The following is a 12,694-nucleotide window of genomic DNA, read 5'->3' on the forward strand; positions in this document are numbered from 1 at the left end:
TATATATATATATATATTAGACTTTGCTATCAATTGTCTATGACTGATTTTGATTTGTATTTGTATGATTTCAATAGTTGAAACTTTTCTTCATGTTAGAAGCTAACGTGGGATATTTTTAATAAATTTAAGGTTAAAAAATATGGTCAACTCTAAACCATATATATATATATATATGTATATATCTTCGTTGGTTAAAAGCAATAACAATTCTAAAAACTTTTTAAATAGCAATTTTGTTTTTTCTAGGTATTCTTTTATATATAAAAAACATATACACAGTAAATATGTATTGACAAAGTTCTTTGAGATTGAATGCAACATATCTGCTCAATAATAATAATATATGTATATATACTCTAAAGCCTTACTGATTTTTTTTTTTTTGGGATAAATCCTCTAAATGGGTCTAGCATTAGTAAGCCAATTCAATAAATCAAGATTTTCACTATTTTCTTCTGTTCCAAAGCCCCAAAATAGAATAAAATAAATTCCAATTTCAATAGCCAGAAGGCTATAACGGAGCATGCCTAGCTGGGGCTGAGCTGATCCAAGTTTTTAAGTTTTGCTCTCTGCTGTGCTGTTTAATTAATATAATGCAGAAAAACAGTAGTGTTTTTAATAATAATAATAATACAATTAGAAAAGTCCTTTGCAATATTAAAAAAAAAAAGAAAAAAAAAGGGGTTTTTATAGAAAGTTTATTCTGCAGTGGACATACCATAAAGAAGAAGAAGAGTAAACGAACCTCGCTAATTTTCTGGAACAGCCCTGAGAAATTCTTCGCTTCAACGACGTCGTTTTTCACATCCTAACGCTGATTTTTCTGCTACAGCTCCGATAAATTCTTCAACATGGACGACGTCGTTTTTCACATTCTACGAACAATAAAATTGGAGATGCGGGGTATCGATCCCCGCACCTCTCGCATGCTAAGCGAGCGCTCTACCATCTGAGCTACATCCCCATTTGCAATCATTAGCAATTTAAATAATATATATTAAAGTATTTATTTACAATTTACTCAAAAGTCGACGAAATCCTTACAAAATCGTAGTGAGTATATAATCAAGAAGTGTGATTTTATACTAAGTTAACAACTAATCTATAATCTTCTCTCTCTCTCTCTCTCTTTTTTTTTTTTCATTTTTTTTGGGGGTTATATTAACTGATGCAAATAATCAAATAGCCTCATATGAAAGCATATCTCTATCTATTATATGGCTAATCCAAACGGTTCAAGTGTAAACAACACTTTTAAAATGCTTCTTTTCCTCACCAAATTAACAAACCCAAAAGTAGCAAATAGTGACATGTTCAAATTGGCCCAAGCAAACAAATACAAATAACCAGGAGGCCCATAGCCCATAACGGAGCATTCTGGATTCTAAAATATAAGGATGTCAACTTCTCAAAAACAAAAAAGCTAATTTTGCCGATTCAAGTACAGATGGGAGATGTCAAACAAGTTGGCTCAGTTATTATACTCCTCATGAGTTCGAGAGATCATATGTTCCCCCTCATTTAAATTAAAATTCCTCTTGCATGCTAAGGGTAGCAATTGCTGGTACTCTACCATCTCATCCACATCCCCTTTTCCATTTAATTCCTTTTACATGTTTAGTATTTTGAGCCAAAAGAAAGAAAACAGATCAGTTTATCTTATATCATCATAATTAAATTTCAAAAATGACATAAATAACTCCTTGCTATTTCATCTTGACCCTTGGTTATTCTACTAGAATTAAGATCTTTATATTTTTATCTGTGCTTGTTTATATCTATTTTTCAATTTTAACCTTAAATTGTAAAAGGAATGAATAATATTAAGTCATTTTATAAACAAACAAAAAATATATATATTAGGATATTGACCAAACTAAAATTAATATGAGTTGACATATATTTAACATGAACTAGGACAAACATAAACAGCAAGAGAACATTTTATCCAAAATAAATAAATAACAAGTGAACAAAAATAATGTGAGAATCCAAGTCATATTTTAATGTGGATTTGTATTTATATATACTTTTTGGAATTCCTGTGTAATTAATCTTGTATTGTTTATATTTTATGAGCTTGTACCATCAATGACATACTGATAGAGGCTGCCTTGTATTACATGGCAAAGCAAAGGAATATATGTTGCTGACTTATGCTAACGCAAGATGCTAATAATTGAATTTTATCCCAAAAAAAAAAAAAAAAAAACAAGATGCTAGTAATTGAATCAAAATTTATTTCTATGTGTATTATTGGACAAAGACTTCTGTCAACTGGGAATTGCAATTGCATATAGGTGGTGGCACCCGGAGTCTATGACCATGACAAACATTTAATATGGCTTTATATGAACCCATCAATTCTATGTACATAGTTATCATTACGTTTCAAGCAATATATATATATATATATATCATTATGTTAGTAAAGAAATCTCTTTTTCACTTAATTTTCCACTTTAATAATCACTTATATTATCTTTATTAGTGTTTTTATTATTTTTAAAGTGAAAAATTCAAATTTTGAATCTTTATTAGAAAAAAACAGTGATTTTTAACATTGGATAGTTCGGAACAAAGAAAAAAAAAAACATTGAGTACTTTCTTACAAATGAAAATGAAACTGACTTAGATCTTATACACGGTGAGTTACTACATATATGAGCTTTAGACTCATTTAGTCAATTATGGTGTTTACTTAGTTAAAAGCTTATGCATTAGTGATGACTCACTATAAAAAAAGAGCATATGGAGCCCAATACTAAATACAAATCAAAATCAATAAGGATATCTTTGAAACGATGAGTCAATTGATGTTTCACATTGTTCATCCCAAAAATGAAAAAAAAAAAATTGATGTTTCACATTTCTAATCAATGAAAGCATAGGCTCAAATTCAATGATGAACAGGGGAAAAAAAAAAGAAACAAAAAGACTTTATAGCAAGCCAGAAAAGTAATTTTTATGATGTCACAAATAGCCCTTTTTTTTTTTTTTTTTTTTTAGTGAATGATGTCCCAAATAGCTTAAATGACAGGCAAATTACATTTAAGAATAATTGAATTGAAATATTAACATAGCAAACGACAGAATTACAATGAGGGCAAACATAAAGTAATGACAAGATAACTAAAAACAGAGCTCAACCCAGAAACGACAACGAGTGGGTAAGATTACTAGGCCCAATATGGAAAAAGGGCACTAGGATTGGGTAAGATCACTAGGTCCAACATAGCCGAAGGCACATGGTACCACACAAACAAAATAATTGAAAAAGTAAGGAGCTGAGTCTGGCCCATGGTCATGTTCTTTTATAACAAAATCATCTAACCCCCACAAATTTGTGCAAATAATGGAGAGCTGGGACCATATGATTTTAATGCCGGCCTCCCTTTCATCCTCGGAAATAATTCAATCAATTAGCATATCCACGCTTTTCACCAAGTTGTTAAAAAAAACATTGGTCATGATTGAGTTTTGAAATCCAGAGCATGAAGAGAGAGAGAGAGAGAGAGAGAGGGAGCTAGAGAGATTTTGTCCATGATGATGGAGATATCATGTGGATTTGCATGCTCTGCCAGTAGTGCTTTTGGAATATTACGTGCATACTGCTTTCTTTAGCTCATATTTAATAACAACCTACTGGGTTTCTCCCGAAAGTTCTCAAGAAATGTATGTAACATCACATAATTCAGCAATATTGGACTAGTCTTGCAACAGTAGACGAAAGAATTAAGTCCATAGTTAAGAATGAGATTGCACAAGAGGACAATATAATTTACTTTATAATATTATATATCTATTTCCAACAGAAAAGAGTTGCTTGCTTCTGAATGAGCAAAAGCAACGGATCTACAATTGGGGCACCAACCCAGAATAGACAAAAGAAAAAAGGAAAAAAATATATTTAAAAAAAAAAGTTCAAACACAGAGAGCTACAGAGAAATTCTCTCTCGCACAATCTGTAAAAGCATTAGACACAGGTTTCATAAAAAGAGGGATACTTCAACTTTGTGAATCAATCTCCTCACTCTACTTCTCACTTGTATTCCAAAATCATGTTGTTCTCAGGAGCCAGTCCAACACAAGCCCGCAGTATGTTCTCCAGCATTGCCCTTTGCTTTGACAGTGCATTCACCACTGGAGTACCAGGGGGAACCTGTTTTTAGCCAACACAGAAATTAATTTACAGTTACTACTAATTCTTTCATACTTCTGTTGCTAGAAGAACAACAAACATTGTCAAATTCACAAGATTTTGCTTTTGCATAAATTAGGGAGACAGATAGTCACTGATTCATATGATTTAGATGGCATCATTTAATTCTTGGGAAGACGGGAGCCTCAACTTTTAATTATGTTCCTCAACTTTCCAACTCCCCCTTCTTTTTTATTTTTTTATATTTTTTTGCTTTGATCTTTCCGTTAACCTTTATGAATAGAACTAATGGTCAAATATTGGTTCAACTTACAAGAGGAGCCTTGGTGAGGTAACTGAGAATGGTAGCCACAGGGTGGAAAGAGTGAAACTTGCCCTGTAAACATACAAGTGAAATAGTAACTTATAAGTATCACCATTTAAAGAAACCAAGAATGTCCACGGAAATGCTAAAGTTTTGAATATAGAGTAAAGAAAGCAGACCTCTCCTTCAGCTTTGAGCTGGATGCGGGTGCTGAGCTCAGCAAGGAGGACCAAATCAAGAATAATAGGAGCAGCAAGCAGAGAGTCCTCGCAGGTGTTGTGCAGAACAATGGTGCTTTTTCCACCCATGAATATCTCAGAGGTGTACTCATCCATAGCTCTCTTGCTATCCCCAACGTATGGCACATACTGAGAAAACAAATTAACACCATATATAAACAGCACAAATGAAACCAAAACCACCAAATGCCAAAATTGCTATCCAAAAAGAGTGTACCGAGAGGAGGTAATTACCTTGATGACCACCACGTGGTCAGGATGCTCGCCAGGCTCATAAAGGATGCCATTACTAGCAACCATGTCATCCACAACATTGCTCTTTGAGATCTCTTTGGAGCGGAAGGTTTGTGGGGCTGAAAGATTCATGCCGTCATTGTTCCCTAGATGGTTATAGCTCACTATGGATGTAGGCTGTAATCAACAATCCCACAACGAATTATTGTACTAAATACTAGAAAATTGTAATATCAAAAACTTTATAATATCTGTAAAAGTTTTATTGTAAAAATTGTAATATCAAAAATTTTATAATATCTGCAGAAGTTTTCTCGTATAAGTTGTTCAGTTAGCTATAATATTTTTTACGGTCCCAAATTAGACTGTAAATGGTATACCTTGATACCAGCTCCAACAAGGAAATCAACCAGTACAGATTTCATCTTTGTCTGACCACTCTTAAAGTCATCCCCACCAATTAAACTATTCCTCATGATAGCAAAATCAATCAGCCCTGTAAACATTAAAGATAATAATTACCAACTCCACTAATTAGAAACCAAACCTTTCTTATAATCAATATATATAAAAGGAAAACCAACAGCTAAATTACCTGGGACAAATGTGTTCTGTGGGCTTCCATTGATGAAAGGAACATTTTCATAAACACAAGCTATGGCATACAGAGTGGAAGGAGATATCTCAGCTTCATTCTTGTCCACCGAAGCCAAAAGGTTTTCAATGGTGTCATTGAGCCCCACAACCACATTACTGTACCTTTCAGTGTTGGCAGTCCAGAGGACGACCACTCTTTCCACCTTGTTTTTCTCCTTGAACTCTCTGATTAGCACCATATATAGAGTATTAGCACTAAAATTAAATAAAACCATTTTTCTTTTCCACAAAAGACAAACATTAAGCCGCAGCAAGGATTAACATCATGTGAGTAATTGGCACCTAAAAGCAAGTACCTAATGTCTTTTATGATTTGCTCGACTTGTTCCTTCTTGGTCCCTTTGATAACATTGTTAGCACGTGAACCTTGATTGGCAGCAATGAAATCAGGATCGTAGATTCCAGGAAGTGGGACCATGGACTCCATGTAAGGCCTAAGTTGCTTCTGCAGGTCAATGTCAAAGACTCTGGCCCTTGCCATGGCATCTGCTAGGTTCATGTCACTTATGTCCCATCCCCCAAATACAATGTCATCTGGGTTCACCTGTAACAGTGAAAACGAAACACAAAATTATCGTTCGTAAACAAATTCCACACTGTAAAAGAAAGTGACATATGCTAAAAAAGTAAACAGCTTTCAGTATAAAAATCAATGGAAAAATTAATTTGATACCATAGGAAGAAGGCTTTTGAATGGGGCATAAATCTCTTCCCCATTGAAAGACCCAACGCGAATGGATGAAGCTTGGGTCAGTGAGCCAAAGTAATTGGCTTGTTGCACCTTGTCCTTGGTTGCCCAAGAGATTCCTCTGAGAAATATATTCAATACCCAAATCTTATAAATTCATTTTTAATATACAAATGGAAACAAAAGTAAGCAAAATATCGTTTTAGAAAACAGTAAAACATTTCAAAGAACAAATCTTGACGACAAATTGACCCAGAGTTTTATATAAAATTTTGATATGGAAAGAAACTTACTCTCTGTTCGCTATAACACCACCAGTGAGGGTTGAGCCATTGTTTCCACCCCAGCCAACAAGCATAACCCTAAGAAAACCAAACCCCCGAAAAAAAAAAAAAAAGAAAAGAAAAAGAAAAATCATCATTTTCCAAAATCATTGAATTAAATGACGCATTTCAGACTGACCCCAGCAAGAAATCAATCAATATCGTTTATTCTTTTAAACAAAAATGACGAAAATGGAAATGAAATAAAAAAAAAATATATATATATATATAAATCAATTAAATTAGAGAGAATGGGGGAGCGAACCCTAGTTTGGGAACATGGGTATCAGTTTTGAATTCGTATTTGATAGTTTTGGGTTTGACAATCCACTGATAGGTTCCTTTTCTATTTTCATGAACAAGCTCAGTGGTTTCATAGTTGTACACAGAATGAATCTCATTTTCTGTGTAGTGAACGTTAGGGCTCTCAACTTTGAAGCTCTCAATGAACATTTTTGTTTTTTTGGTTTTTTCTCTTTTTTTTTTTCCCTTTTTTTTTTCGGAGAAAATGCGAGAGAGAAAAAAAACTAGAAAAGAAAGTTATATACGAAAACTGTTTTAGAAAGCAAATTAGAAACAAACAGGCCACGAAAGAAGATGAAAAGCAGATGTCACTCCTCAATTTCTATCCGAGCCTTGTGCCCTTTCGATGTGCCCCAAAGCATCGTATTTATAGAGCAAAAAAATTGGACGCTTGTTGCTACACGTGGAGCAATATGAGTGGCCTGCGGGTCCCACAATATTATTGGCTCTTGATTTGGAGAAGCCTGGCCATGCAAAAAAAAAAAAAAAGATGCATGAAAAGTATTATCGTTTTTTTTGAAATAATTTATTTTATTATTTAATAAATTCATAGTTGGCTCTCTGCCAGTTGGGGTTGGCTCGTGCGAAGGAAGAGCGAGAGAGAGAGAGAGAGAGAGAGAGAATGGTGGGACTTTTACGCGTGGCGCAATATAGTAAGCTGATTGGTGGACTTTTCTTGGATGTGTGTGGCCCAGACTGCTCGAACGTACTGGAAAAAAATGCTTGACTGTGACCCCCGTGAGCGACTTCAGAGTGAACAACTGTTAAATTGGATGATTCTGTCACGCGCTATTGGAGAGAGTGGGGTCCACGTAGTGAAGCCGTTCCCTCTTTTTCGGGTATTCTAGACTGTGAGACAACGTGGCTTTTGTCTAATTGGAGCGTGTTTGTTAATTGAGGAAAACGACGTTTGGGATAAGTTCTCGTCAACCGCCAAGTAGGTCCATCTGTGACCGTTTTAACTGTAGTCTGTTTTCCAGTGGATTTTTAAAAATTAAAAAAAAAATATTTTTTTAATTTTTATTTTTCCAAAAACGTATTTTTTATTTTCCTTATATCGAAGAAATTAAAATAAAAATAAAAAAATGGTGTAAAGGATATCCATAAATGGGTACAACATAAATGATACTCACCAAGGTAGGTGAGACATTTAGATTCCAATATAATTAAAGTTGCTTGGTTCCAAAATCAGACTTTATATTAATTAATGTAATATTCATTTGATCACCACAATTAATAAGTAGAATCATTTGCATAATCAAATGCACATGGGGTACTTGGCTATCACAATTAATAAGTAGAGCCATTTGCATAATCAAATGCGCATAGGGTAATTAATATTAAAATACTTTGTCATCACTAGTGAATAGTTTGAACATTATTATAATTTTAAGATGGATTATTCGATGTCATAATCCTTGCTCAATTGCTCAAGAAAATAATAACTTTTTCATTATATATTCTGAAAAAATAATATCAAATTATTGGTGTCAAAATGTTAGAAGTTAAATTATCTATAATGATTTTTAACTTGTCTTAAAAATAAATAAAAGAAAAAACAACAAACAATTGTTATATCAACTGACAGTAAATCTTTGTTCATCATGTTAAAAAGATTTTTAGCTATATTGTTCTTTCCTTATTTTTTATGTTGTAACAAAAGTAGCACTTATATGAATTCATGTTTCATCTCGTTTGATTTGTTTTTTTTTTTTTTTTCCCCACATAATCTTAGAGACATCAACTCGTTTATCATTTATATCTACTAAAATTATGAAATAATATTTTACTTTTTCAGTTTTATTTTTCCATTTTAAGGATTTCTTATCATTTATAATAACTATTCCAATAAATATGATCATACATATGGTGATTTCTAACTGTCCACACCTTTATTATTGTAAAAGTAAATCCTTCTTTTTAATAAAAAATCCAAATTTTTTCATAATATTTAATTATATTTTTAAACGTTAATAATTATTATTAAGAAAAAAGTCTAAATTTTTGGTAGATAGAAAAAAAAAAAAGTCTTCATTATCTCTGTATAACTTAATTTTGGATCATTAATTTACAACCTAGCTAGTTATTGATCATGTAAAGTGCATAAGAGTGTTGCATACTAATACAACACATGATGCCAACGATTTATAGCGCCAAAACAGGATTTCTAAATATTTATCCTTATTTTACTTTTTCGTTTTCCTTTTTTTTTTTTAAAATCGAAGTTATTAAAGTAATTGTTAATCCCTGTGTGGTTTAATTTGTTGGTAATTTTTTATTTAGGATATCCTATTAACGATTTGTCTAGCAAAACGCACCATATGGTAATAAAATTATGCGTCTTGCAGGAGGTAATCCTTGATAAATCCCAAATGTAATGTCCTATAGGGGTTTATTATACAAAGGAATTTGACAAAGTTTTTTGACAAATCATTTTAACTTTTAAATTTTCTTATTTCCAAATTCTCATTTTTAATAAAACAATTATTAAAAAAGTTAGTTTTTGTAAGTTATAATTCATTTAAAATTTAAATTTTCTTATATCCAAATTCTCATTTTTAATAAAACAATTATTAAAAATAGTTAGTTTATATAAGTTATAATTCATTTGAAATAAAATAATTTTAAATTGTTGGATCAACCTTATCCAACGACTATAATGGTTCGTTAAAAACCTTTGTCAAATCCCAGTCCTATATATACTTTTTCTCGTTGATGATATCCCATTAAGGATTTGTTCAAAAAATGTCCAACAATACATGTGTTGGAAAAATTACATGTTTTGCCACACCTTGCCGAGCAAAATTGTCCTAGATAAAAAAAAAAAAAAAAAAAAATTATATATAAATATATATATATATATGTACACACATATACACACAATCCATTTCCGATACAGACCTGCATTTTGTTTTAATAAAATAGTCATGATTTTAGATGACAATTTTTTAAAATATCATCGTTTAAAATGACATCATACATTGGAAAATTCTCGTATGTAGCTATATATATATAGAGATATATTTGATTTAACCAGATCCAACCGAAGATGCTGTAATTATTAATTAATATTATGAACCATGTTCTAGATATAAAGAGTTAATTAATTCATTTTGCTTTGGAAAGAAGCATGTCATGGTTAATTAGTGTACTTCTTAAATGTTCTAATTACAACCAAATTAAAAGCGGAAATGTTTTAAAACCAAATTCAAAAGTCTATTTAAAATTGGTAAACATAAATTTCTACGAACAAACTTTAAAAGTTTCTTCATTATCTTCTTAGAGAATTTCCTTTTCACATGAAATTGAATTACCAATACCACGAATACCATTCTGTTTATCAATTTTTTTGTTACATACGAATCAATTTGACATTGTGGTAATTATTTATTATTCATTTATTTACAAATTTGTATTATATAAATTTGTCAATTATTGTACTGTCACATATTTAATGCATATACAAAATATGGGTACCTTAAGTAGTCAAATGAAAATCTTCATTACTCCCTATGTGAATACTTTCTTTTATTCTCTATTTTTACCCAAATTAATTAAAATGAATTTGAACATAGCAAATTTAGCTCCAAATTTCATAAAAAACAATCAATTTATTTTCTTGAAACACTTGGTTTTTAAAGTAAGGGATAATTTCATCTATCTCATACGAGGTTCGATTTAAATACATTTAGTTCTTCTAGTTTCAAAAATATTATCTATCTTCCCTTAAGTTCTAAAAAGTTATCATTTTTTGTAACATCTTGTCCCAAAATACACTAGAATTTTTTGTGTATTGACCGAGTTTTCCATAGTTTACTGAGTGGTATCCACATTAACTTTTTGTTGTAGATAGAGTTTCGCATTAACCAAAGCACCGTTGCAAAGTACGCATCGACCTAAGTTTATGGAATAGTAGTACATCGAAAATGAAGATGTGGTTCGAATGTCGTATTTGACTTTTTATTCTTATAAAATTTGGTTTTGACTTGTATATAGTTGTAAAGTACTTTTCGATATGAGTTCATAGACTAGCAGTACGCTTAATTTGAACATTTGATTAAAAAGTTAAAAAACTACGAAATTTTTTTCAAGACTGTGTTTACTAGGTATCAATCTGTGCTGTATGAAAAACATGTGTATAGTGGCCACTGACATTGTAACACGTGTCAACCATTTAACCAATCCCGTGAGTGCACAGCGGCACCCATGGGTGATTTTGATTGGTGGAGAGGGGTGTGAGAGAGGAGACAGAAGAAGGAGAGAAAAGGAGAGAGAGGAAAGAGAACCGGCCTTATGCCATTGACCATGCTCTGGTCACCGTTGGTGTGCATGCACTGGACCATTGTGTCAGTCACCCCGAGATCGACCGGCTAGCCAAGTTTCATGGCCAATAGACCAGGGATGCAGAGGGATAGGTAAGTTTTTTGGCGACTGTGTCACCTACTTTTCCGACCATTTTCTCCCAATCTGGCCACCTTTTTATCACACTGCCCTTACTATCATGTTATACAAATTTTCACAATCGGTGGCCACTGGATGCATCTACAAAGTTTACCGCGACGATGGCAGCTTGTCAGAAACCTTTATTTTTGTGAGTTTCCAACATGTCCATCGACCTTTTACCCAGGCTTTTGACCTCCCCAAACTCAAATTTGAAATCTGTTTCACTTAGGGCTTGTTTGGTATGCAGTATTGGATTGCATTAGTATAAGTTGTATTGTATTGGATTGTACTGGAATGTATTATATTATATTTATACTGTGTTTGGTGCTGGATTGTATAAAATTGTACAGCGATTGGTATGTCTTGGTATTGTACTGTATTATTTTTTATTTCTTAAATTATTGCTATTAAAAAAATAAACATTACAAAAATATCTTATATTTCTCTTTCCATATTATTTTTATTTTAGAAAAAATAAAACAAAACTTTGAAAAAAATAAAAAAGTTACTAAATTGGGAGTTAAATAAAAACAAAAGTTTGTCCTCATATTTTATAACTAATATCTCCAATGCATATTACATATCAAATAACATATCATTAGTTTAATATTTTTATAACTATATTCATAACTATTGCTCCTACAATGCACCCAATTAGAAGGATTTTCCATCCACTCGAAGTATTTTCATAAATTGGGTGAGATTGATTATTCTCATTTAAGTATATATTTGAAAGAGTCTCTTTTTGTGTTGAAGGTACAATATATACTCGTCCTGAGCTTCTTCAAGTGAAGAATATGATTTATATATGTTTCCTTTGAATCCATTAACTTGTTCTTGACATTCAGATCCTGAGTGATAAATTCCTATCCTTCAACTTTTAAAAACAAAATAAATAGTTCCACACATCATATGCAATCTATAAATATAGATAAAATAAATTATATGTTACAATATAAATCAAATTAACACACACATATATATATATATATATATATATATATATATATATATATATATATATATATATATATATAGTTATAACAACACAACATAATAATATTCTATATAATTTTTTAAACATATGAGTTTAATCATAACACCAAACCACATATAATCAAATAAAAGTTAACATAGTCAATACCAAAATCCAAACACTCTAACGAATAAGGTTTACACAATCTAAGTTACAACTAATTAAAGTTCATAGAATGCAACCACAAAGCAATACAACAAAGTTAGTCATACAAGCTTAATGAACCTTCTCTCAATTGGCTAAGTAACCTCCTCTCAAACATCTCCCTAACTGGACCATGAGTGGACCTAAACATGGTAAGA

General features: G+C 31.6%; 1 protein-coding gene and 1 non-coding gene across 2 annotated transcripts; both read right to left on the reverse strand.

Annotated features, from left to right (window-relative positions):
• Positions 1-894: 894 nt before the first annotated feature.
• On the reverse strand, positions 895-967 carry TRNAA-AGC (transfer RNA alanine (anticodon AGC)). The gene has a single exon. It is a non-coding gene; the product is annotated as a tRNA-Ala (tRNA).
• A 2,802-nt stretch (positions 968-3,769) lies between these two features.
• On the reverse strand, positions 3,770-7,262 carry LOC107425442 (inositol-3-phosphate synthase). Its single transcript, XM_016035444.4, has 10 exons — positions 6,876-7,262; positions 6,581-6,649; positions 6,273-6,408; positions 5,896-6,143; positions 5,538-5,764; positions 5,323-5,438; positions 4,943-5,119; positions 4,649-4,837; positions 4,479-4,541; positions 3,770-4,165 (listed from the first exon to the last, which is right to left on the reverse strand). The coding sequence occupies exons 1-10, from the start codon at positions 7,061-7,063 to the stop codon at positions 4,046-4,048; spliced, it is 1,533 nt and encodes a 510-aa protein (XP_015890930.3). The 5' UTR covers positions 7,064-7,262; the 3' UTR covers positions 3,770-4,045.
• Between the last annotated feature and the right edge of the window lie 5,432 nt (positions 7,263-12,694).

Source organism: Ziziphus jujuba, chromosome 7, assembly GCF_031755915.1.
Source record: "Ziziphus jujuba cultivar Dongzao chromosome 7, ASM3175591v1".
Taxonomy (NCBI): Eukaryota; Viridiplantae; Streptophyta; class Magnoliopsida; order Rosales; family Rhamnaceae; genus Ziziphus; species Ziziphus jujuba.